This window comes from Lagenorhynchus albirostris, chromosome 2, assembly GCF_949774975.1.
Source record: "Lagenorhynchus albirostris chromosome 2, mLagAlb1.1, whole genome shotgun sequence".
Lineage (NCBI taxonomy): Eukaryota > Metazoa > Chordata > Mammalia > Artiodactyla > Delphinidae > Lagenorhynchus > Lagenorhynchus albirostris.
In genome coordinates, this window is record NC_083096.1 from 26,359,033 (window position 1) to 26,385,699 (window position 26,667).

Consider the following 26,667-nt stretch of genomic DNA (forward strand, 5'->3'; position numbering starts at 1 on the left):
TTTTCCAGTGGGAGTCTTATGCACTGGATTTACTTTTTCAATTGCTTCTGTTGGAGCCTTAGGGATTTTATGGCTACGTGACATGTTTTTAGCTTCTTTTTTCATCTATTGATTTTTATTACTATGGTCTTTTCCTATGTATATACATTAAATTTAGATCCCTGTCCACATACAGCCTGAAGTTGACATCTAACATTCTTACAGGAGATATTTTTCCCACATTCATGCAGGTAAAACTTTCTTCCTTGTTTCTCTTGTCATTGAGTAGAATTTTCTAGTCTTCATATATCCTGGATTTATGAAAGATCTTCCTGGCCCCACAGAGGCTTTAAAACCCTATCTCCTAATTCCTACTTGCAGTATCCTGGATCAATATTCCTGGACTACAGTAGATCACCTGGAGCTGACTACTTTTAGAGTTCTCTCTTTACTTGTATCACCTAGAGATTGCTCTTTCTTTTTTTCAAGTTTGGCTATGCATAAACTATTTTGTTATGTTTTATCAAGGATTATGTGTGGATGGGGAGTGGTTCAAGTGAGCTCAGTCTGTTGCATTACCATATTCAGAATGACTGATTTTAAACTTTTCTTCCTTTATTAAAGAAAGCTCAACTGTAACATGTAAACTGTAAACTTGAATTGTAAACATGCTGATATCTTTTATCCTAAAAAAAGAAACCTCATGATTTTGTGTTTTACTCTATAGGTAAATTTCAACCAAAAGTTGAAAAAGTGTAGGCTACATTTTTTCCCTACATAAAAATCTTTGATTTTGCAAACGCCCTGCAATCTGACTTCTGTCTGTTCTCATCATTTCATAGAAACTACTCTTATAAAGTTCACTAATGCTATTCTAATGTCAAATCCAATGGACATTTTCAGTGATGGTTTAGTAGGTCTCTCTGAATTTGACTCTTTTACTCATTTTTTCTTAAAAAATCCTATTGTGAGCTTCACTGGTGGCGCAGTTGTTGAGAGTCCTCCTGCCGACGCAGGGGACACGGGTTCATGCCCCGATCCGGGAAGATCCCACATGCCGTGGAGTGGCTGGGCCCGTGAGCCATGGCCACTGAACCTGCGCGTCCGGAGCCTGTGCTCCGCAACGGGAGAGGCCACAACAGTGAGAGGTCCGCGTACTGCTAAAAAAAAAAAAAAAAAAAATTCCTATTGTGGGGAGGGGGAAGGGTAAGCTGGGACAAAGTGAGAGAGTGGCATGGACATACATACACTACCAAATGTAAAATAGATAGCTAGTGGGAAGCAGCCGCATAGCACAGAGAGATCAGCTCGGTGCTTTGTGACCACCTAGAGGGGTGGGATAGGGAGGGTGGGAGGGAGGGAGACGCAAGAGGGAAGAGATATGGGGATATATGTATAGCTATAACTGATTCACTTTGTTATAAAGCAGAAACTAACACACCGTTGCAAAGCAATTATACTCCAATAAAGATGTTAAAAAAAAACCCCCAGAAAACCAAAACAAAATAAATAAATAAATAAAAGACAAAGGAAAAAAAATTCCTATTGTCTTTGCTTCCACAATTCCACATTATCTATGTTGTCCTTGTGTTTCTCTGAATGTTTTTTTCTGGCCCTTATTTCTAGACTCTTTTTTCCTCTCACCACGTTTGAATATTGGTTTTTTTTGTTTGGTTTTTAGTAGTGTAAATCTTTGGCTCATAACTCTTCTTATTTTCCATATTATGGTTAAAATGAAACAAAACTTTTGATACTTCCTTTTATGTGGAGGGAGCTCAATGAGTATAACATTCTTGGTCTATCTTTGCTCTTCTATTCACTTTGCCCCTTGGGAAGTGGGTTGACTTAAATGATTGATAACTTAGAAAAGAATAAGCTGGGCATGCTTGGCTTGGCTTCTCATTTTTCTTCTTATGAGTGAATTTCTTGTAGGATAACATGTTCTTTTCTCATTTATGTTATACATTTAAAGTGCCTCCGAGATGAGAGACCAACAGTGAATCAACAATATGTGTGACTGGGGAGATGATTCTTTTTAACCCTGTTAGGTATAGTATTAGTGGTGTAGTATCAGGAAGTTCACTTTCTGCAAATGTAAGCTACATCTGTCAATATATATTTTTTGTCAGTAATAAGTGATGAGTAATAACATTCATCTTCTGACTCATATTATTCAATTCACTCAGGATTTGGTCAGGGAAGAGGGGTACAATTGGACCTCTTATGTACCCCAATAATTCTTTATGATCACTCACAACAATTCTTAATATCACAAAATTTTTATTGACTTCCAAATATATCTCTAGCTCAGACAGTTTACGTGAACTTCAGATGCTTCAATTTAACATTTTATTGCACATCTCCTTCTGGATGTCACACAGACTCAAATTCAAAATGTCTAAAAATCAACTAGTCATCTTCCCCTGTAAGCATACCCTTTATTCTCTATTTTATATTACAATTGATGGTATTAAAATTTGTCCAGTTTAGGGAAGCCATAGACATAAAATTCATGAGTTCATTCAGCAAATATTTATTGATTGCTTACTATATGCTAGTCAGTGATCTAGGTGCTGGAGGATATAGCAGTGAACTAACTAAATAAAAAGCTCTTCTCTATGGAACTTCCAATATAGTAGAGGGGAAAAGACAATACACAAGTTAAATAAGTAATTTGTTAGGTGGTAATAAATACCATGAACAAAAAAGACAGGTGAGGAGTGAAGGTGGTGCAGAGGCAGCTTATAATTTTAAACATGACAGTCAGCATAAGTCTCTTTAAGAAAATGACATTTGGGCAAAGACTTGAAGGAAGTGAGAGAACAAACTAAGTGAACATCTGGGGAAAGAGCATTGCAGGCACAGCAAGCAGCAGGTACAATGGCCCTGAGGTGGGAATCTGCTTGGCTTACCTGAGGGACAATAAGGAGGCCAAGTGAGTAGAATGAGTAAGTGAGGTGAAGCTCATCAGGAGAAAGGTAACAGGGACAGCAGATCACATAGAGCTTTGTAAATCAGAGTAACGACTTGGCTTTTACTCAGTGATTATACATTTTGAGCTTAGGAGTGATGTGCTCTAACCATTTTAAATGATTCACTGTTGCTGCTATAGAGATGCAAGGGTGGAAGCAGGGAGACCAACAGAAAGGCTATTTTAATAATCCAGGCAAGTAGTGATGGCTTGGATCAGGGTGTTAGCAGTTCAAGTGGTGACAAATAGTCAGATTCTGTAGGTATCGTGAAGATAGAGCCAATAGGATTTACTGATGTATTGAATGAAAGATATAAAAGGAAGAGTGGCTGGGGTGATTCCAAAGTTTGACCCAAACAGCCAGAAGGATAGGGTTAATATCAGTTGAAATGAGGAATGCTATTGATGGAGCAGATTTTGAGGGTAAGATCAGGAGTTCAGTTTTGAACAGGTTGTTTGATATATCTAGGCAATATCTAAGTAGAAAAGTGATTTATGTATTCAACATCTATGTGGATTTATGGGTCTGGAGTTCAAGAGTTTTGCAGACACTGTTAGTGCTCACCAAATAACCCTGTGCCTGTTTACATTTTCTAGCCCACCTTGGAGTTAGATTAGGGCTATGGCATTAGGTTCCAGATAATTGGATGTGGGTGGAAATGATGTAAACCACTTCTAGGCCCAACCCTTTAAGATATCCCAGGAAATCCTCTAGTCTTTTTTTTTTTTCTAGTTTTCCCCTTTCATAGTGGTAGTCTAGGAGGCCGTGTCAAGATGATGTAGGTACAAAATATGTCAGACTATGACATGAAAAAGGTTAAGCACAGAGATGCCAGGGTTTTTTACTGCAGCATAGCCTAGCCGTATTTGACTAATACAATGGAGGATATTCAGGCTGAAGATACAGTTTTGGCGTTTATCAATATATTGAGACATTCGAGTCCATGAGACTGGATGACATCACTGAAAGAGAAAGTTGAAGTGGAGAAAAGAAAAGAAAGCTTTGAGCCTTGGGGCATTCCAACATTAAGAAGTCATGGAGAAAAGGAGAAACTAAGAAATTAAGGAGGAGCTATCAGTGAGGTAGCAGGAAAAGTAGGAAAATGTGATATCCTGGAAACCCAATAAGGAAAATATTTCAAGTAGGAGGAAATAATCAACTGTCAATTCTTGTTAATGAGATCAAGTAAGATGAGACCTGAGAACTGACCACTAAGTTTAGCAATACGGAGGCCAAGGCTGTTGGTCACATTGGCTAGCAGTGCCAATGGAGTGGTGGGGGTAAAATCCTGACTGAGAAAGATTTGGGAGAGGATAGGAGAAGAGCTGGTGACAGTGAGTATAGTAGCGAGAGGGGTAGTGGGGTCAAGAGAGGGTTTTTGTTTTGGTTTAGGTTTTGGTTTTGGTGACGGAAAGAATTGCATATTTGTATGATGATCCAGTAGACAGGGTAAAGTTGATGATGCAGGAGAAAGAGGGGGCAATTTCAGGAACAGTGGTTTTAATTAGGAAAGGGTGTAGGTATCCAGTTCACAAATGGAGGGACAGGCCTTAGATACCCATATACTTTATCTATGGTGACAGGAAGACAGACAGAGTTAATGGGCACAGATGCTTGAAGATGGATAGATAACAGTAGTAGAAGTTTGCAGAAAATCTCTCCTGATTGATATTACCTTTGACTCATTCATCTTCCTCATTCTCTCTTTCCCTCATCACTCACATCTATCAATTATCAAGCCCTGCCTGTCACTATGAGTAATTTTCTCATAAGTGATTCCTCTTTTTTGTCTTTGTTGCTATCTCAGTCATTTGTTTTTTTTTTCCTCCCTGGACTATCAGTACAGTTTACTACCTGGTCTCCTTACTTAGACATGTTTCCCTGAAATTCATCTTCTATACTTCTTCCAGAGAGAACTAGCTAAAGCAAATATTTAATCATGCCACTCTACCATAAGAATGGATAGAAAGTCTTCCATGAGCTGGACTCTACCTAGCTAGTTTCCCAGGCTTTTCTACTGATACATGATGCCTCACTATGTGCTCTGATAACATTATACCATTTGAACTATGAAATTTCTTCCTCTAACTATCATTTTTGCTTGAAAGGCTTACTCACTGGAGTTCCCTTTTACCTTCCCCACTTCTCCTTCTCTTCTCTGCCTTCAGCTAGATATTCGTTATAATTTAAGACTCAGTGACTCAGCTCAAATGCTCTGGGAACACTTTCCAGAGCCCCTCTCCCTTTTATAGCTGAGTTGGATTCTTTTCTTTTCAGTTTCAATACCAACCACCCATGTCATTTCTTTCTATTGTTCCATTTAGCATATCAGTTCATATCTAATTTATCAGACTCTTGAGCTCTTGAGAGCAGAAATTCTGGGTTAGTCATTTTTGAATTCCCAGTACCTAGCACAGTAATTGGTGCAAAGTAGGTGTTTAATAATGATGATATGAACTGAAGAGTGCACTTCTCTGAGAGAGAACATTGAGATTTTTTTTACCACTGGAGGATTAGGCACTAGATAAAACAAACAAAAAAAACAAAGAAAAAAACTAGGTCTTAGCAGGGGAAGGAGTGCCTAGGGTGTCCAAGAAAAGAAGTGGCATGATTAGATGTCTAGAAGATTGAAACTAAAGAAGATAGCAGATTAGCCTGATTGCTCAGAGAACCCATGACAGAGGGATTGTAGGAGGGTAACATAAGAGGGTTAGGGCAGAGCACAGAATCTTAGAACTGTCATAGATGAGAAGTGGGGGGCAGTACGTGCTGGCAGAGGCCTTCTGGATTCCAACAGGGAAAGCTCTGATGGCAAAACTAAATTGGAGTGCCTGATTCATTACTTCACACCTACACACCCTAAGAGATCTCAGAAGCTGTCTTCAGCCTGAGGGCCCCAAAAGCTGAAAGCATTGACTAAAATTTTGATGTTTTGCTCATAGGAATTTCACTTCCAGTAATTTATCCTCATGGCAGTAATTATCCTCTGCCATGAGGATAAATTTACTGGACAAATTTACTGGATGAATTATCCAGTAATTTATCCTCATGGCATATCTGGACTAATGTCCATACATTTATATAAATGGATATTCACCACAATTTTGTTTATAATAGCAAAAAAAAAATAGAAACCTAGGTCACTTGTCTCATATTTTTCTATATTTTTAATTTTGTAACAAGCTTTGTAACTTTTTTATAATCATAAATCTAGAATAAAGTCAGAGAAGCAAGCAAACTAGCACAAAATCACTTGGAAAAGCCTTCCTTGTAGCATTTTATTCATTTTTTTAATGAAACATTATTTATAAAAATTAAGTTAGAGATAATATTTTTGAAATCTCCCCACGTACTATTCCTTATTAGTAATCTAGTTTCTCTCTTTGCGAGCATTCAGTTATTATTGGCACATGGAAAGAAAAGTCATATGTCACCAGGGGGAGATAGTTCCTATAACAGGGAGGGGCGCTGAAGGTTGGGGAGAGATTTAGAGAGGATAAAGCAGGGGTTAGGAGACTGTCTGCATCCATGAGAGGAGTCTCAGCTCTCTTACCTACTTATGTCTCAACTTCTAAATTGTAATCTCCCTCAACATGCAGGGACCATGGACCATCCAACTTTCCATAACTAGTACTGAAAACCTAGTGTTGCATATATTTGGGTGCTCAAAAATATTTATTATTAAATGCATGATTAATTAGGCTTCTTTTCATACTTTTATTTTGAAACTTTCAAACTAAGTTAAAATTTTTAGTGAGAATATACTTACAGTTGAACCACAGGGTGAAACTTTTCTCTGAAATCAACTCTCAGTGGGCAGCCATATTTTTCCCAATTATATTTTACTCTCTGGAAAAGGAAAAATGCTTTAGTTATTTTCTATATTTGGCTGATTGACAAAATTATAGTTTTCTTACCAAGTGTTTAGATGGTCGATCCCTCAGATATGACCTGTAAAAAGACACTTTCATTACTTAGAATCTTTCCTCTTCTCAAACTTAAAAATTAAAACCACTACTTTGTTTGGGTAAAGAGGTATCACAAAAGTCAAACAGATAACCATAATTACAAAATACTCCTAAAATATGTGGAGATTAAACAACATACTTCTAAATAACACACGGATCAAAGACAAAATCTTAAGAGAAGTTAGAAAATATGTTCAACTAAATGAAAACACAACTTATCAAAATTTGTGAGGTGCAGCAAAATCAGTGCCTAGAGGTAAATTTATAGCAATAAATGTATATATCAGAAAAGACTGATGATAATAGGAATAAATACTGATTCTAAATTATTGATACTACGTTAATATAAAACTCAATGTTTGTTAAAAAATACTTCTTACTTTTCAATGATGTAAAAAAAATCATGCTGAAGGCATTCTTTTTTATCAAATCTACAAAAAATAAAACATAATGAAGTTGTAATATCATCATTCCTTACTTACTAGCACAAACATTTAATCATTTAACTCAGTGATTCTTGAACTCGAAAGTATCACAGAATCATCACTTATTGAATTAGAATCTTTGGGGTTGGTGTGTAGTCCTAGCATTTCTATTTTTAAAACTCAGCTTCACAAATGTTTCTGAATGTACCAGAATTTGAAATATACTGATTTATCTCTTATATTTGATACATGTGAAAATTTGTAGAAAATCCATCAAAGTAAAGACAAATTTCTTTGGACTGTTTCATTCTTAATAATTTTTTAAAACACAGTTCTAATTGCTACTAGAGACTCAGTTGCACAGGTAAGGATCTATTTTAAGAATTCACATAATTTCTAGTTAGGGTTTATGCAGACATAAGGCTATCATGGTCTATAAAATGATAGAGTTTTTAGTAAGTTAAATTATTCATTTGACCATTTTTGCTGGCTGCTTCCAGTGTGACTCAGAAGGAACCCCAGTCACTGCTGTGTTTATATAGATATTGGAAGACTAGGACCACCTCCCACCCTGAATTCAAATTAGACCCCAAGAGATGCCCTCCTTCAGTGACAACTCTCCTGTCAGAAGTATCATTGGCCCCATAGGTATCCTTTGCTGATTGTGAAAACTTAGACCAACCACAACCTGAATCCAAGAAATTAGGGTCATTTTTAGAGTTCCAGAGCAGTGGGTCATTGACTGAGAGATCTGGAAAGAGGTCCTGAAATCTGTGTTTTCAGACATGCTCTCCAGGTGATTCTGGCGAGCAACCTAGTTTGACAATTGCTCTCTAAACCTTCCCAGAAACAGATTGATTCAAGCTGTTTTGCATCTCACTGAAGAAGGAAATCTTCATGCAATGATACTGCATGCAGGGGTACTGGGAATTGATTTTGGTAACATGTTGCTTAGAGCAGTTATTCTCAAATTTTAATGGCCCTACTAATCTTGGAAATTTTGTTAAAACAGAGATTCTGACTCAGCAGGTACGAGGTGAGGCCTGAGATTCTGCATTTCTAATAAGTTCCCAGGTGATGCCACTGCTGGTCCATAGTTTATACTCTAAGGAGCAAGGATGTAGACCATCCCAGAAATAAGATGCTATAGGCTGTTTAATTCCGTTAGCCTTTGTGTTTTCTGGAAAAGGACTTACGGGAAATGCAAATTCCTTGCTGAATGAGATGGGAATATTTAATTATCTGTCCGGCAACTGATTTTAACAATTTACTACTCAAAAGCTTATTAGAATGACAGATGAATAGACCTTTGTTTTGGATGAGAGCAAGCCACTTCATAGATAGATTCAGATAAGAGTCAATGTTACCCCACCCTCACCCTAACCACAGGAAATGAATTTCAATACATTTTTGTCTCCATTATACATTCCACCTCAGTTAAACAGATTTGTGTATGCTGACCTTTATTCTCTCCCATGCAGAAGAAAGAGCTGTGGATGACACAAGTTCCAGTGTGCTTCATTGTGAACCATAGTAAAAATCAATAAAAGTCACACCTTGGGATTCTCTGAAGGAAACACTTGTGGTTCTGTTAGGTTTGCTCTAAAAAACTTTCTCATGGAAAAAGGTGCAGGAAACTGAGGCTTCTCTCTTGTGGTTACAAGCAGTTCTCTGACAGAAATGAAATTATAACTGGTTTGAGTAGGATGGACAACAGAGGTAAGTTTTTCTCCCTCTCATTTCTCTGGAAATGAGTTGTACACTGAAGAGCTGAGGGAGGTAATGCAAAGGATGGAAACTGGCTTATGAAAAGGGAAGGTAGAGAAAAATGCTGGTAATGGAGATAGAGGTTAAGTCTGTCTGATCCAAATGTAATATTTGAATATGATTCAAATGTAATATTTGACTTGGCAAAAAAGTTCAAACAAGTCAGGTTTGGACAAATTATCAACTTATAATGAATGGATTTCATATGGACATGTCAGTCATTGGGCTAATATTATTGCTAGTAATTACCGTATAGTTCACCATTCGTTTTTAAACATAAAGAATAAGACAAGTCAAATGCAAATATACTTGCCCTTTAACAGCAATGAATTTATTAGCATCACAGCCAACAGATATTTGGAACACCTAAAGTAAAGTAATTTAGGTGATGAGTTTAGTGGTTCTAATTCACATGATCTAGAATATTACTACAGCTAAAAGCAATTACATTTTAGATTTGAAATAACCTTTTAAATGTAGAGTTTTGTTATACTGTTCTGTGCTGTTTTCCTCCTTCTTCGATCACTTTTTTCTTTCTTTGCTTCCTTTCACCCTTACTGCTCACAAGGCCCAAAGGTTGGGTCTCTGCTTTCTTACTTCGATGTGATCGCTCACTACTACCTCTGCAACCATGACTATCAACTCTGTAGTTCCAGCTTGCACCTGACTCACATGGCAGGTTTCTGTAATAGTGAGTGGGCCAAAAAATTCGTCCAGGTTTTTCCGTAAGATGTTATGGAAACACGAATTTGACTTCTTTTTAGAGTCAGGGTCCTGGTTCTTCCTCAACTGGGATAAGCTACCTATATTTCTACCTGGCTCCAGGACACCTTACTCACTACTGTCTACCCTGCCCACCTCTCCAACCCCCACCCCAGGCTTTCTAATTGGGATTTAGATACTTGCCTTTGGTTTTAAACATGTCCTGTATGTTGCATATTTCCACAAGGCAAATCTAAAAACACCCTTGGGGATCAGGAGGCTGGGGTTAGAGAATGATGTCCAGCCAAGCTTGATGGATTTAAAGAATTGCACCTGCTAAGCCAGGAGCTTTCAGTCTTCATTTGAAAGGCATGCTCCACAGCAGGAGTTCATGGATTTTATTTCTTGAAGTATCTGACCTCACCCATAGGACCTGATTTGTTCTCTCAACAACTCTACCCACAGTCCTTGCTGTCCATCATTATTAAATCTTTTCCCATCAAATGTGTTTAGAAACATGTGTCTGCCCTTTATCTTTACTAAATTATCCATACATGGTACATGGTTGGCTGAGGTCCTCAAGTTTTTCATAGTTAGGACACGCCATCACTTGATGATCTTATTTGTAACATCTCTTCTTTTATGGGTCTTAGTTCACAGAAATCATTCCTAGTCTCAGAATTAACAACCATGACTCAGATTAAAATACATGAGTTGACCTGCAGGTGGCTCTGGAACAGGAGCATGGGTACAGAATGTGGGAAGTATGAATAAGACTGTTTTGTAGGGTACCCACTGCTGGAGGGCTGACACATTTTCCTTGGGACAGGAAACCTAACAGAGAAATTCTGACATATAGCCCAAATGAAAACAATGAATGTAGTAGTTTTCTTTATTTAATGTTATTCTCTTAAGTACAGAGACAGGCAAAACTGTTTCTGCCTTAGCTCAGAATCAGACACAGCGTATTCCCTCGAACTGGACAGAACAACTGAACTGAGACAGGAATTCTAAAGGCCTTCAACACAGAAATGTTGGTAGACAATATATTAGACAGAGTGTAGTCATCTGTCCCTGGGAAACTTCATCTTGGAAGGAATTACTAACACCCTCTGAGGACTGGTTTACTAGGGTGGCCTCATTGCATTCTGGTTCTTGGTGTACAGTTAAAAAACTGAGATGCAGCCCTGTTGGTGCTGTCAGTTCTATTTGCTGCTCTGCTGCAGGCTATGAAGACTAAGTAACAAAGACAGCAGGCTCATGTTCAAATGGCTCAGTCCATGGTCCAGTTGGTCCAGCAGGTTTAACAAGGGCTTAACTTCATCCAACTAGAGAAGAAGTCTGTGGGCCCTCTGTCTATAATATTTATCCGGGAGGCCGATGACTTGCTTACCAGTGGGGATAGGAGCACAAAGAAGGGTCCCTGTGATTGAGAGCATACCTTGTAGTTGTGTACAGGTTTTTATTTTCTTGGCTACCTAGAGGACCTACCTCCACAAGGCCACATTTTCCTGTTGCCAAAGGGCTATGGCATAGTCCATTATCTTCTACTATATGGCATACTCTCCATTCTATTTCAGTGGGTGGGTCAATACAAACTACCTGAAATGGGCACAGATGGTGGCTGGATTTGAACGGTCCATGTCTTGGGGTGTGCCAAGGAAGAAACCAGTGATATTAGATAATTACTCTGTGACAGGTATCATTCTGGGAATTTTACACAAATAATCTTATTAATACTCTCAACAAAGTAGATAACTACTGTGAGATGGATATTATATTTCCCCTTTTACAAATGAGGCAGCTGAGACTGAGTGTTTAGGAGCTTCTTGAAGCCAGTAGGTGGTAGAGCTTGGATTTGAACTCAGGTTAGGTTAACATGCTTTTGTAATGCCTGGGCTGGGCAGGATAGGGTGAATGAGGATCCCTAACAAATCTATAAATTAGACAGGAAAAAGATGGAGGAAACCACGGTGCTTCAGGAAGGCATCTTATATGGAATACAGTAGAGCAGTCGAGGAGCTGAAGATAGAAAATGCAGACCAAGTCTGAGGCAGGAACTCGCTAGGTTGCTGTTTTTTTTGCCTCCTCAGCAGAATTAAGCTGGGTAGGCAGCATGGTGGATAAACAGGGGGAGTGGTCAGTATGTACCTGCAGGCAATTTCCTGGGGAAGCAGTGTGTGTCAGCAGTGCTCAAGGATGGATCACGTTTGCCTCAGTTCAAGGCTCCCTTTAAATTCATGGAACCTTGGGACTTCCCTGGTGGTCCAGTGGCTAAGACTACGTGCTCCCAATGTAGGGGGCCTGGGTTTGGTCTCTGGTCAGGGAACTAGATCCCACATGTTGTAACTAAGAGTTCCCATGCCGCAATGAAAAGATCCCACATGCAATGAAGATCCTGCACGCATCGACGAAGATCCTGTGTGTTGCAACTGAGACCTGGTGCAGCCAAATAAATACATTTAAATTCATGGAACCTTGCCCTGGTAGGAAGAGGTTCTTGGTGCTGGGGTCCTGAAGAGCAGGGACTATGTCTCATTTAACTTTGAATTCTTCATGTAGGTATTCCCCATTGTGCTATGCCTGATATATAGTGGGCGCTCAATATATGTTTATTGATTATTAGTTGGAATGAGAAGGAATAAAGAGAGGAGGCATCCCTCAGTGTGGAACAAAGACTCAAAGGAGGTGGTGGTGGGTGATTGCCTGAACACCCCACTGCTATATCACATTGCTGTGCTTTTGTATATGCCTCTTCCTGCTCAACTTCTACTTACTCTTCAACAATCATTTTACGCATCACCTTCTTTTCACCTTTCCCCTCCCAATCAAAATTGCTTACTTTGTTCTCTGGGCTATTTGGTAACTGTATATCTCACATTCTTTTACACTAGTTTATGTTTTCCCCTTTGGAAGAGACTTTTCATCTTTGTAACTCCCATTACTTAGCACACAGACTGAAACATAGAAACGTGGTAGGCACACAATAAAATTTTTTGAATGAAGAAATGATCCAATTTTTTTTTTTTTTTTTTGCTGTACACGGGGCTCTCACTGTTGTGGCCTCTCCCGTTGCGGAGCACAGGCTCCGGACGCGCAGGCTCAGCGGCCATGGCTCACGGGCCCAGCCGCTCCGTGGCATGTGGGACCTTCCCAGACCGGGGCACGAACTCGCATCCCCTGCATCGGAGGGCGGACTCTCAACCACTGCGCCACCAGGGAAGCCCGATCCAATTTTTAAAATAAATAAACATAGCATAAATATGGATATGACTGGCAGTCTTCTCTGACAAACCATATCCAACTTTAGCTGTTCTTATTAATTTCAGTTTTCCTCTACACAATTTTATTTATGTTCAAAAACTAATAATTTTACATCTTTGTAAGCATTTATATTCCGATGGTAAACTCATGGAGGGCAGTAATCTAACCTTTTCCAAAGTAAAATTATGCTCTCTCTACAGTGAAACATTACAAAATGTTGCTACATATTAGGGGAGTGGTATTGAATGGAGTTAATATGTATTATTTAGTTTTACCACCCATGTATTATTGAAGTAAAATTTTCAGTTTTCTACCAATGTCACTTACCTTTTGGGAGACTGGACACGTTTTTGCATGTTCACTAGGTCTAATGTGAACAAGCAGAAGACCTGTGTTCTGGTATCTAGGAGAAACAACACGTACAGGAGATTATAGAATCACAAGGGAGGTAGCCATGAGTGTCCCTTTGTGCAGAACAGATGAAAAGTCCCATTAATATGTTGTGATTGAACTGCCACCCCCCCCCCCCACTCATGAGGAATTCTAGAGGCCTGGTGGTGGTGGTGGTGACGGTTCGCAGTTTCTGCTAAGATGCATTGTGGTCATATCCTAAAGTCACTCCCAACTCATGGTATCCCATATTTTGGCCAGCATAGGATAGGCACAAAAGGAAATAAAAATGAGTTTCTATCAGCATTTCAAGCCCTCTGTTTCATTCACACCCTCAGTCTCCTGAGAATGGGGCTTTGCTGCTGACATCTTGCCCTGCTTCCTGACAGTATTACAAGGCTGTAGCCATTGCATAGGTTCCTTCTCTAGCCTCTACAGATTTTTTCCTCCTATTGATAATGCTTTTGGAACAATAGATATTAAGTTATGAAGTTAGTTTTCTGAGCCACATTATGCTGCATAATATGATCTGACTGGAAGCAAAAGAGAGATCAGACATAATGCCTTTGTAGATTATGAAATGCAAGTGAATAATTTTGTGCTCAGGCAAAATAGGAAGGCTCAAAAATTACAGAAGAAAAAAATTTGAAAGTATTATTCCTTCCCTGCCCCCAGTAAGGTTTTTACTTTTTGAAAAATTTGGGAAAAAATCCCCACAAACACACTAACCACAAACAAATGTTCTTTTCCTTCCAATATTCATTATATTTTAATATTTATCATATATTAGATATAAAATGTACTAAATAAGTGAGGATACAAATAGCACATTTTTATATTTTTAAATCACTGTACCATATTTCATCAACTCTAAGATACATTTTTTATTTCCTTTAACACCTTTGAAAACAGGAAGCATCTTATAATTATGCCAGTTATGGCTTTTTTCCCCAAATTGATGGAAACTTTGAGTTGATATATTCAGTAATATAGTATAGATCTGTAAGAAAAGGACACCAAAGTAAATATTGCATCTTCAATTTTCTACATAATTTTACTTATAGGTAGATTTTTATTTTTTTTTCTGCCATGGCTGATTTCAAAGCTTTTGGTATTTTTTCTCAAGTCTCGGACTGACCTAAAGTATCCTGGACAATTTGATATATATTGTACAGCAACAGAATTCTGAGTAAATATCCACAAAACCAAAAATATCCAAAGGAACCCACAACATTAGAAGAATCAAGAGAAAAGTTGGTGAGTTAGGGAGGAAGGGATGTATTGAGCCTCTCTTGACTACTGTGTCTAAAGTAGCATTTTTCCTTACACTTCCTGGTCACTCTCTACTGCTTCTTTCTGCTTTATTTTTCTTAAAAGCACTTATAATTATTTGGGACCATCTTGTTTATTTACTTGATTACTTGTTTCTTCTCTTCTCTCACTAGAGATATGTCTCACGACAGCAGTACTCTATCTTTCTTGTTCACCATGTGTTTTGAGCACCTAGAGTGCTTGGCATGGAGTGGGTATTCAAACTCATGTGGAGTAGCAGCCTAAAGAAAAATGAACTTTTCCTTAGAGGAACAATGCTATCTTTCCAGAAAACATATTGAGTCGGGACATAATGATAACCTAATGCCTTAAGATACAATTCCATGTTGGTTACCTTCCTCCAGAAATTAAGTGTTTAGGTGCTACCTTATTCCAAGATTCAGAGATGGTGTTTTATCTGACTCTACTCATAATTAAAGACTTTTTGGGATTAGAGTTCTAGTTTTTGCTTAAGGATAATATGTAAAGACTTCGGGATGGGAATGAATGATAAAAGGTGCTCAAAAATTATTGAATTCAGAAATAGCCTGGTGTTTTTTGCACCTTCAGTTGGATGAATAGCACCATCAGATAGGTCATGTTTTCATTTAATTAAAGGAGTATTTTACATTTTTATACAGAATACCATTTTCACATCTTTCCAGACATTTAAAGGAATTTGAAATCTGGATATTTAAGAGGATATGAGGTCATTTAAATAAAAGAATACATATAAATCAGTAACCTGAATAGCATATTTAATATTGAGTAGGCTCTTTTAAAAGTCTTACTTACTGCAACTTGAAATAATCATCTACTGCCTCATAATTTATATTCTGAGAAAATGTTAATGTCTGAAAAAGAAAATAAAAAAGTTTATGTAAAGTAGGAAAATTGGGAATGGGGACAATGGATACTTTCAAGACAGGTTTAAATCTTTCTTTAGGTAAGAAAAATAATATATTTAGCACTTTTTTTTCTAATTTCTTTTCTTTTCTATCTCAGAAACGTCAATTATGTAGATATTAGATTTACTTTGTTACATTTCCTTATTTTACTTTTAATTTTATATTTTCATAGTTCTTTTATTTATACTGCTTCTCTCTCCCCCCTCATTTGACTTTTGTTGCAATATTCTTATTTTAATTTATATCAGCATAGCAAACTTTTCACTTTCTTCTGTTTTCTAATAACCTGTCTCTGGACCTTTTAATTTCTTCTTTGATGTTTTCAAATCACTATAAAATCATATTGTCTGTAATTTTTGAGACTATGGGGAATTATTTGCCAGAATCTTTCTTCTGTTGTTTTTGAGTAATTTCTTAAAATGCCCATTTGCCTTTTGCATATTTCTTGCTATTTTCCTCCCTCCAGGCCATGTTTCATCTCAATTTGCAGAATTCTGTATGGTTGCGATTATCTCAGGGTAAAGCCATTTACAGAACATATATGATTATAGAGGCAGAAAATTATAAACCCCACATTTTTTTTTTTCGGTACGCGGGCCTCTCACTGTTATGGCCTCTCCCGTTGCGGAGCACAGGCTCCGGACGTGCAGGCTCAGCGGCCATAGCTCACGGGCTCAGCCATTCCGCAGCACGTGGGATCTTCGCGGACCAGGGCACGAACCTGTGTCCCCTGCATCGGCAGGCGGATTCTCAACCACTGTGCCACCAGGGAAGTCCCAAACCCCACATTTTTAGAGTATGGTAGCTAGCTACAATTTCTATACCCCTAAATTACTTTTTTGGTAGTTCTTTGTTATATATATAAATATATATATAAACATATGTGCAACTATTCTATATATAAATATATATTTATAATATAAATATTCTATATATAAATATGCTATATATCTCTAGATCTTTATATATAATATAAATATATGTATATGTGTGTGTGTGTGTGTGTGTGTGTGTATATATATATATATATATATATATATATATATATATATATATATCTATATCTCCAGAGAGAGATCAATTGTGAGGATTGGCTAATCTGTTGTGATGAGAACAGAGACTCTGTGGCTCTAAAACTCCTTAGTAAAAAGTTTTATTTCCAAAACAAAGTTTATTTACTCGTATGCTGGATGCTAAGTGGTATGACATAAAATATGCAATCTTTTATGATAAAGTTGAAGGCTGTGAAAGTCATCACATTAAAAATAAATCTAGTTTCATGTTCAAGGAGAGGAACTATCAAATTTACAACTGTATTCTCTTGTATGCCATGCTTTTCTTCATATGTAATCTTAAAAATAACTTTACAAGAAATTTGCCAGAGACAGAAATGAATGAACAATAAAGATGACAGTTAAAAACTCATGGGGAAACAGACAAGCACTGAAATTGAAACTGTGATTAAAAATCTTCCAACAAACAAAAGTTCATGACCAGATGGCTTCACAGGTGAATTCTATCAAACATTTAGAGAAGAGCTAACACCTATCCTTCTCAAGCTCTTCCAAAATATAGCAGAGGGAGGAACACTCCCAAATGCATTCTACGAGGCCACCATCACCCTGATGCCAAAACCAGACAAAGATGTCACAAACAAAGAAAATTACAGGCAAACAACACTGATGAATATAGATGCAGAAATCCTCAACAAAATACTAGCAAACAGAATCCAACAGCACATTGAAAGGTTCATACACCATGATCAAGTGGGTTTTATCCCAGGAATGCAAGGATTCTTCAATATACACAAATCAATCAGTGTTATAAACCATATTAAAAAACTGAAGGAGAAAAACCATATGATCACCTCAATAGATGCAGAAAAAGATTTCAACAAAATTCAACACCCAATTATGATAAAAACCCTCCAGAAAGTAGGCATAGAGGGAACTTACCTCAATGTAACAAAGGCCATATAGGACAAACCCACAGGCAACATCGTCCTCAATGGTGAAAAACTGAAACTATTTCCACTAAGATCAGGAACAAGACAAGGTGACCCCCTGTCACCACTTTTATTCAACATAGTTTTGGAATTTTTAGCCACAGCAATTAGAGAAGAAAAATAAATAAAAGGAATACAAATCAGAAAAGAAGAAGTAAAACTGTCACTGTTTGCAGATGACATGATACTATACATAGAGAATCCTAAAGATGCTACCAGAAAACTACTAGAGCTAATCAATGAATTTCTTAAGTAGCAGGATATAAAATTAAGACACAGAAATCTCTTGCATTCTACACAGTAATGATGAAAAACCTGAAAAAGAAATTAAGGAAACACTCCCATTTACCATTGCAACAAAAAGAATAAAATACCTAGGAATAAATATACCTAAGGAAACAAAAGACCTGTATGCAGAAAACTATAAGACACTGATGAAAGAAATTAAAGATGATACAAAACAGATGGAGGGATATACCATGTTCTTGGGTTGGAGAATCAACATTGTGAAAATGACTCTACTACCCAAATCAATCTATAGATTCAGTGTAATCCTCATCAAATTAGCAATGGCATTTTTCACAGAACTAGAACAAAAAATATCACAATTCGTATGGAAATACAAAAGATCCCGAATAGCCAAAGCAATCTTGAGAAAGAAATATGGAACTGGAGGAATCAGGCTCCCTGACTTCAGACTATACTACAAAGTGACAGTAATCAAGACAGTGTGGTACTGGCACAAAAACAGAAATATAGATCAATGGAACAAACAGAAAGCCCAGAGATAAACCCATGCACCTGTGGTCACATAAGCTACAACAAAGGAGGCAAGAATACACAATGGAAAAAAGACAGTCTCTTCAATACGTGGTGCTGGGAAAACTGGACAGCTACATGTAAAAGAATGAAATTAGAACACTCCCTAACACCATACACAAAATAAACTCAAAATGGATTGAAAACCTAAATATAAGACCAGACACTATAAAACTCTTAGAGGAAAACACAGGCAGAACACTTTATGACATAAATCACAGCAAGACCCTGTCTGACCCACCTCCTAGAGAAATGGAAATAAAACCAAAAATAAACAAATGGGACCTAATGAAACTTAAAAGCTTTTGCACAGCAAAGGAAACCATAAACAAGACGAAAAGACAACCCTCAGAATGGGAGAAAATATTTGCAAATGAAGCAACTGACAAAGGATTAATCTCCAAAATATACAAGCAGCTCATGCAGCTCAATATCAAAAAAACAAATAACCACATCCAAAATTGGACAGAAGACCTAAACAGACATTTCTCCAAAGAAGATATACAAATTGTCAACAAACACATGAAAGTATGCTCAACATCACTAATCATTAAAGAAATGCAAATCAAAACTACAGTGAGGTATCACCTCACACCAGTCAGAATGGCCATCATCAAAACATCTACAAACAATAAATGCTGAAGAGGGTGCGGAGAAAAGGGAACCCTCTTGCACTGTTGGTGGGAATGTAAATTGATATAGCCACTATGGAGAACAGTATGGAGGTTTCTTAAAAAACTAAAAATAGAACTACCATACGACCCAGCAATCCCATTACTGGGCATATACCCTGAGAAAACCATAATTCAAAAAGAGTCATGTGGGAATAAAGATGCAGACCTACTGGAGAATGGATGTGAGGACATGGGGAGGGGGAAGGGTAAGCTGGGACAAAGTGAGAGAGTGGTAGTGTATATATGGACATATATACACTGCCAAATGTAAAATAGATAGCTAGTGGGAAGCAGCCACATAGCACAGGGAGATCCGCTTAATGCTTTGTGACCAGCTAGAAGGGTGGGATAGGGAGGGTGTGAGGGAGAGAAATGCAAGAGGGAAGAGATATTTGGATATATGTATATGTATAATTGATTCACTTTGTTATAAAGCAGAAACTATCACAGCATTGTAAAGCAATTATACTCCAATAAAAATGTTTAAAAAAACAACAACAAAAAACAAAACAAAAAGAGTCATGTACCACAATGTTCATTGCAGCTCTATTTACAGTAGCCAGGATATGGATGCAGCCTAAGTGTCCATCGACAGAAGAATGGATAAAGAAGATGTGGCACATATATACAATGGAATATTACTCAGCCATATAAAGAAACGAAATTGAGTTATTTGTAGTGAGGTGGATGGACCTAGAGTTTGTCATACAGAATGAAGTAAGTCAGAAAGAGAAAAACAAATACCTTATGCTAACACCTATATATGGAATCTAAAAAAATTAAAAAATGGTTCTGAAGAAACCAGGGGCAGGACAGGAATAAAGATGCAGATGTAGAGTATGGACTTGACACAGGGAAGGGGAACGGTAAACTGAGACGAAGTGAGAGAGTGGCATGGACATATGTCCACTACCAAATGTAAAATGGATAGCTAGTGGGAAGCAGCCACATAGCACAGGGACATCAGCTTGGTGTTTTGTGTCCACCTAGGGGGTGGAATAGGGAGGGTGGGATAGAGACACAAGAGGGAGGAGATATGGGGATATATGTATATGTATAGCTGATTCACTTTGTTATACAGCCAAAACTAATTCACCATTGCAAAGCAATTATACTCCAATAAAGATGTTAAAAAAAAAAGATTCATGGGGAATAGATTGAGAAAGTTTAACATATGATTAATCAGCATTACAGAAGAAGAGAAGATAGAGAAGAGGCATAGACAATATTTGCAAGATACCTGATGAATACAGTGATTTAGAGATGTATGAGGCCCAAGAAATCCCAAACAAAGAAAGAAGTAAAGAAACCTGCATTTAGACACCTCATAGTGAAAGTGAAGAAAGCAAAGAATAAAATCTTAAAAGCAGCCAGAGGGATAGGTGTTAAAATTTCAAGTGACTTCTCAATGGCCACAATGGAAGCCAAAAACCAATAGAATAATATTTTTATTGCGGTTTAAGAAAATCATCACCAAACTAGATTTCTATATCTGGAGAAAATATTTTTCAAGAACAAAAATGAAATATAGATGTTTTCAGATGAACAAAAATTGAGTATATAATCACCAGTAGCCTCTCACTAAAAGAAATGTTAAGGAATGTACCTAAATCAGAAGGAAAGGAATACAGGATGCAAGCACCTCTGATAAAAAGGAAAAAAGATAAAGATAGGGTAAATACACATTGCTGTATAAAATAGTAATAATACTGCCTAATAGTGAATCTATGAATTCAATTACCTGTGAGCTGGGGAAAGAACAAAGTATTTACTTAAATTTAGTCTTGTATAAATTAAACATTCAGGTTATAATTTCAAAGGAAAACTGACTAGAAATACAAACAGAATGTATAACTGTTGAACCAGTGGAAGGGGGAAAATGGAATGATAAAAAGTATGAAACTAAACCTAAAGAGGCAAGAAACTAGAGGAAAAAACATGGAAAGAATGGGAAAATAAAAGTACAAAGCAAGATGGAAAGCAAAACCTCAAATATATTATTAATTGCAATAAGGGTAAATAGACTAAATGTTCCAATTAAAGGACAAAGATTTTCAGACTGGACAAAAATAACAAAAATTTAAAAACTCAAATATATGGTACTTATAGGAAACATAGCTAAAACATAAGGCAATAGAAAGATTGAAATTAAAAGGGTAGAAATTGTATGGAAATATTAAGTCAAAGAAAACCTGATATGGCTATATTAAATATGAAACAAAATAGACTTGAAAGCAAAAAGTATTACTACAGAGAAAGATCGTCATTTCATAATTAAAGTTTCAATTCATCAAGAAGAGAATTTAAAAACTTGAATGCATCTAATAATATGTTTTCAAATATATAAAGTAAAAATTGGCAATCAGATTGAAAATGATACCAGATGAAAATCTGGATCTTCACAAAAAATGAAGAGCACTGGAAATGATAAATATGTGTATAACTATAAAATGCCTTTTTATTATTTAAATCTCTTTTAAAAGATAACTGATTATTTAGAGCAACAATAATAGCAATTCATTGTAAGGTTTATAAAATATGTAGAAGTAAAAGGTATGGCAACAATAGTACAAAAGCTATGTGAGGGAATATAGAAGTATACTGCTATAAGGTTATTATACTATAAATGAAATGATACAATATTGAGGGCAAACAGATAAGTTACAGATGTGTACAATAAACGCTACAGCATCCAATAAAAAACCAAAATGAATAAGGAATAGCTAAAAAAGCCAACAAAGATGCAAAATGGAATCATATAAAAATAATCAAAAAGAAGGCAGAGAAAGTGGAAAAAAAATTAAAAACAGAAGGGACAAATAGAAAACAAATAGTTAAATGGTAGATTTAAACCCAACAATACCCCCCCCAAAATCACATTGAATGTACCCAATAAAAAGGCAAAAATGTTCAGAATAGATAAACAAGTAAGATCCAACTTAAAAGAAATTGAAAGACACAAATGATTTTCCATACTAAAAGGATGGGAAAAAAAGATATTTTGTGCTAACATTAATCTAAAGAAGGCTGGAATGGCTATATTAATATCACACAAAGTAGATTTCAGAGCAAAAATTATCTCCAGAGTAAAAGGCATCATGTTTTAAAGTGCACATGAAACACTTACCAAAATAGACCGTATTTATAGCTATAAAACAATTCTCTATAAATTTAAAGGGATTCAAATAAAAAATATCTTTTCCTACTATAATAGTATTTATTTAGAAATCAGTAACAGAGAGCTATCTGGAAAATCACTGTCCTTCTATATAACCCATAGGTCAAAGAAGAAATCACAAAGAAAATGAGAAAGTATTTTGAACTGAATGACAATGAAACCACAAAATATCAAAATTTGGGTATAGAGCTAAAGCAGTTCTTTTTTTTTAAATTGTGGTAACACTGGTTTATAACATTGTATGTTTCATGTATACATTATGAAAAATAGACTTCTGTATACACTACAGCATGTTCGCCACCAAAAGTTTAGTTTCTATCTGCCAGTATACAGTTGACCACCTTTACCCATTTTGCCCTCCCCCTACACATCTTCCTCTCTGGTAACTCTAATCTGTTCTCTGTATCTATGTTTAGTTTGGTTTGGTTGTTTATTTTAGGTTTTTAAATATATATATTCCACATGTAAGTGAAATCATATGGTATTTGTCTTTCTCTATCTGATTCATTTCGCATAATATCCTCAAGCTCCATTCATATTGTCCTAAATGGCAACATTTCTCCTTTTTTCATGGCTGAGCAGTATTTTATTGTTTATACATGTTTTTTTCCCACGGTTTTTCATGGTGCTTGATGAGTTTTTTCTCTGCCTGAGAATTTGAAGTAGTGAACACCAAACACCTCTCTTCTTTAGGTAGAGCTTTTTTTTTTTAACTTGATTTTGACAATTTGATAGATTGATAGATTGGTAATTACGGCCTTTCTTTTGGTAGGTGGTGCTATTGCACAAGTTTTTGGTTTTTCTAACGTGAGCTGCCCCTGGCTGTGTTTAAGAATCAGCATTTTCCACCCACCTCTGCCTCTCCTGGAGGTGCCACCCTATGCCCTAGTTGTCACTGCTTGTGCCTCCAGGGTCACTGGTGCCTTGCTGTTGATGCTGGTCTTGCTGCTGTTGCTGGTGTTGCCACCTGGAGCACTGCGTTGGTGTGGCCTCCACTAAGTCTGGAGTTGCCTGAGTTATAGGAACTGCTGCTGTGAGAGGAGGGGGAAGAGAGGGAGGTAGCCACAGTCATGGGCACCTCTGCCACATCTGGAGTTGTTGGGTTTTGGGGCACTGCTTCTGTGGGTGGTGGAAGGCTCGAGTGGCAGGTACCTCTGTAGCTGGAGAGACAGGGTCACAAGGCATGCTGCTGCTGCTAGCCATTTCCCTGTGGCATTTCCCTGTGGCAGTGGGCACTGCTGTAGCAAGAAGGTCGGAGTCATGTGTGCCACCTCACCTTTGCAACCAGCAGACTCAGCCACTGCAGCTGGAGGTTGGGATTACTGGTATAGCGTCTGCTCTTCCTCCAGTCCACTTCCTCTATGTGTTCCAGTCCACCCATGTTTAGATGTACACATGTGTGTCCTGATGTGTTGGACAGAGGCACCTTTGTTGAGTTATGGATTTTTACTGGTTGTAAATTGAAGGGGAGAGACAAAGAGAGTGTCTCATGCCACTATGATGCTGATGTCACTCCTCTAACTAAAGTAGTTATTAGAGAAAAATTTATAGCATTAAAGTCCACATTAGAAAAGAAGAAAGGTCTTAAGTGAATGACTTAAGCTTCCATATTCAGAAACTGTAAGAAGAGAAACAAATTAAACCCAAAGTAAGTGGCAGAAAGGAAATAATAAAAAATAAATAATTTTGGGACTTCCCTCATGGTACAGTGGATAAAACTCCACGCTCCCAATGCAGGGGGCCCGCCTTCAATCCCTGGTCAGGGAACTAGCTTCAATGTGCATGCTGAAACTAAGAGCTCGTATGCCACAACTAAGGAGCCCGCCTGCCACAACTAAGACCCAGTGCAACCAAATAAATAAATATTTAAAAAAAGAAGCTCAAGGAGTGGTGCTGCAAGATTAAAAAAAATTATCAATAAAATCAAAAGTAGAAAATCATTACAGAAAATCAATAAAACCAAAAGCTGATTCTTTGAGAAAATCAATACAGTTGTTAAGCTCCAGCCAGGCTGACTGGGTGAAAAGGAAAGAAGAAACAAATTACCAATATCAAGAATGAGAAATTGGATATCACTACAAATTCTACAGACACTAAAAGGATAATAAGGAGATATTATGAATACCTTGTGCCTATAAATTTGACAAGATAGATGAAATGGACAATTCCTTGAAAGATAAAAACTACTAAAATTCCCTCAAGAATAAGCAGATAACCCAAATATCCCTATATCAATTTAAAAGATTGAAGTTGTAATTAAAAACATACAAAAAACACCAGGTCAAGAGGTCTTCACTGGTGAATTCTACCAAATATTAAAGAAGAAATAGTACAATTTATACATCAATTTTTCTATAAAATAGAGAAGAAGGACCTCTCCCCAAAACATCTTAAGAGGTCAGCATTGTTGATACCATAACCAGAAAAAGACATTACAGGAAAACTATAGACTAATAACTGTCATGAACTAATAACCCACATGAAGCAAAACTTCTTAACAACAGTTTAGCAAATTGAATCCAATATTATATGAGGATAAAACATTATGACCAAGTGGGATTATTCTAGCAGTGAAAATAAATTATTGGAATTCACCATATTAACAGATTAAAAAACATGATAATTTCAATAGATGCTGAAAAAGCATTTTATGGGATCCAATATCTATAAATGACAGAAACTCAGCAAACTAGGAGTAGAGGGGACCTTCATCATCCTAGTAAAGGGCATATATTAAAACCCTCAAGGTAACATCATACTTAATTGTGAAAGACTGAATAATTTCTTTCTGATTGAGAACAAGGCAAAGATCTCCACTCTCATTTCTTCTAATCACCACTGCACTGGAGGCTCAAGATGGTGCAAAAAAGAAAGAAAACGAAAGTCACATATATTGGAAAGGAAAACTGTTTGTGTACACAGATGACATGATCACCTATGTAGAAACTAGGGAATTTACAAAAAAATCTACTTGAAATAGTTTAGCAAAGCTGTGGGATACATCATTGATACATAAAATAAATTATATTACTATATACTAGCAATGAACAATCAGAATGATACCATTTATAATAGCACCAAAATATGAAATACTTTAAGAATATGAAATACTTAGGGATAATCTGACCAAAAAATGGACAAACTTGTACACTAAAAAGAATATATTTGGAGTACTTACACAACATGATTTCAAGAATTATAAAGGTACAGTAATCAAGATATTGTGTTATTGACATCAAGATAGACATATAAGTTAATGGAACAGAATTCAGAAATAGATTCCCACATATATGGCCAGTTGATTTTTTACAAATGTGCCAAGGCAATTCAATGGGGGAAGGATAGTCTTTTCAACAAACGCTGTTGGAAGAGCTGGCTTCGGATTAAAAAAAGAAAAGTATCTTGACCTTTACCTCACAGTGCATGCAAACATTAATTTGAAGTAGATCATAGACCTTAAAGTAAGAGCTACAACTATAAAACTTCTAGAAGGAAAAATGAGGAAAGCTTAGTGACCTTGAGTTTGGAAAGATTTCTTAATTACAACCCAAAGTAAAACTATAAAAGAGAAAAGCAATAAATTGGACTTCATCAAAATAAATAAAACACATTTTCAAAAGACATTGTTTTGAAAATGAAAACACAAGCCACAGACTAGGAGAAAATATTTGCAAAACACGTATCCAACAATGAATTTATATCTAGAGTTTATAAAAAACTCTTACTACTTAATTATAAGAAGACAATCCCTTAAAGCTGGGCTTACAAGTTGAACAGACACTTCACCAGAGAAGATCTACAAATAGAAAATAAGCACTTGAAACAGTGCTCAGTATCATTAGTTATTAGAAAAGCATCAGGGAAATGTTAATTAAAACCACAATGAGATATCACTATATATTAACTAAAATAGCTAAAATCAAAAAGTCCAAAACAAAACAATAACAACAACAAAACCAAAACACAAATCACACCAACAGTTAGCAAAAATGTGTGAAGCAAGTAAAACTACCAGTGGCGGGGCTTCCCTGGTGGTGCAGTGGTTGGGAGTCTGTCTGCCGGTGCGGGGGACGCGAGTTTGGGCCCTCGTCTGGGAGGATCCCACATGCCGCGGAGCGGCTGGGCCCGTGCGTCACAGCTGCTGAGCCTGCGCTCTAGAGCCTGCGAGCCACAGCTGCTGGGCGTGTGTGCCGCAGCTACTGAGGCCCGCATGCCTGGAGCCCGCACACCACGGCGAGGAGTAGCCCCCGCTCGCTGCAACTAGAGAGGGCCGTGCACAGCAGCGGAGACCTAACGCAGACAAAA

The 26,667-nt window shown here is 37.0% G+C and overlaps 1 protein-coding gene across 1 annotated transcript in view; it reads right to left on the minus strand.

Annotated features, from left to right (window-relative positions):
* Positions 1-26,667, minus strand: part of CATSPERE (catsper channel auxiliary subunit epsilon) — a 241,170-nt gene that overhangs the window by 48,718 nt on the left and 165,785 nt on the right. Inside the window, exons 12-17 of the mRNA XM_060142069.1 lie at positions 15,574-15,632; positions 13,405-13,480; positions 9,425-9,477; positions 7,300-7,350; positions 6,869-6,902; positions 6,721-6,800 (exon numbers count right to left, since the gene is read on the minus strand). Of these exons, the coding sequence (XP_059998052.1) occupies positions 6,721-6,800; positions 6,869-6,902; positions 7,300-7,350; positions 9,425-9,477; positions 13,405-13,480; positions 15,574-15,632 (353 nt within the window). The remainder of the gene's footprint in view (positions 1-6,720; positions 6,801-6,868; positions 6,903-7,299; positions 7,351-9,424; positions 9,478-13,404; positions 13,481-15,573; positions 15,633-26,667) is intronic.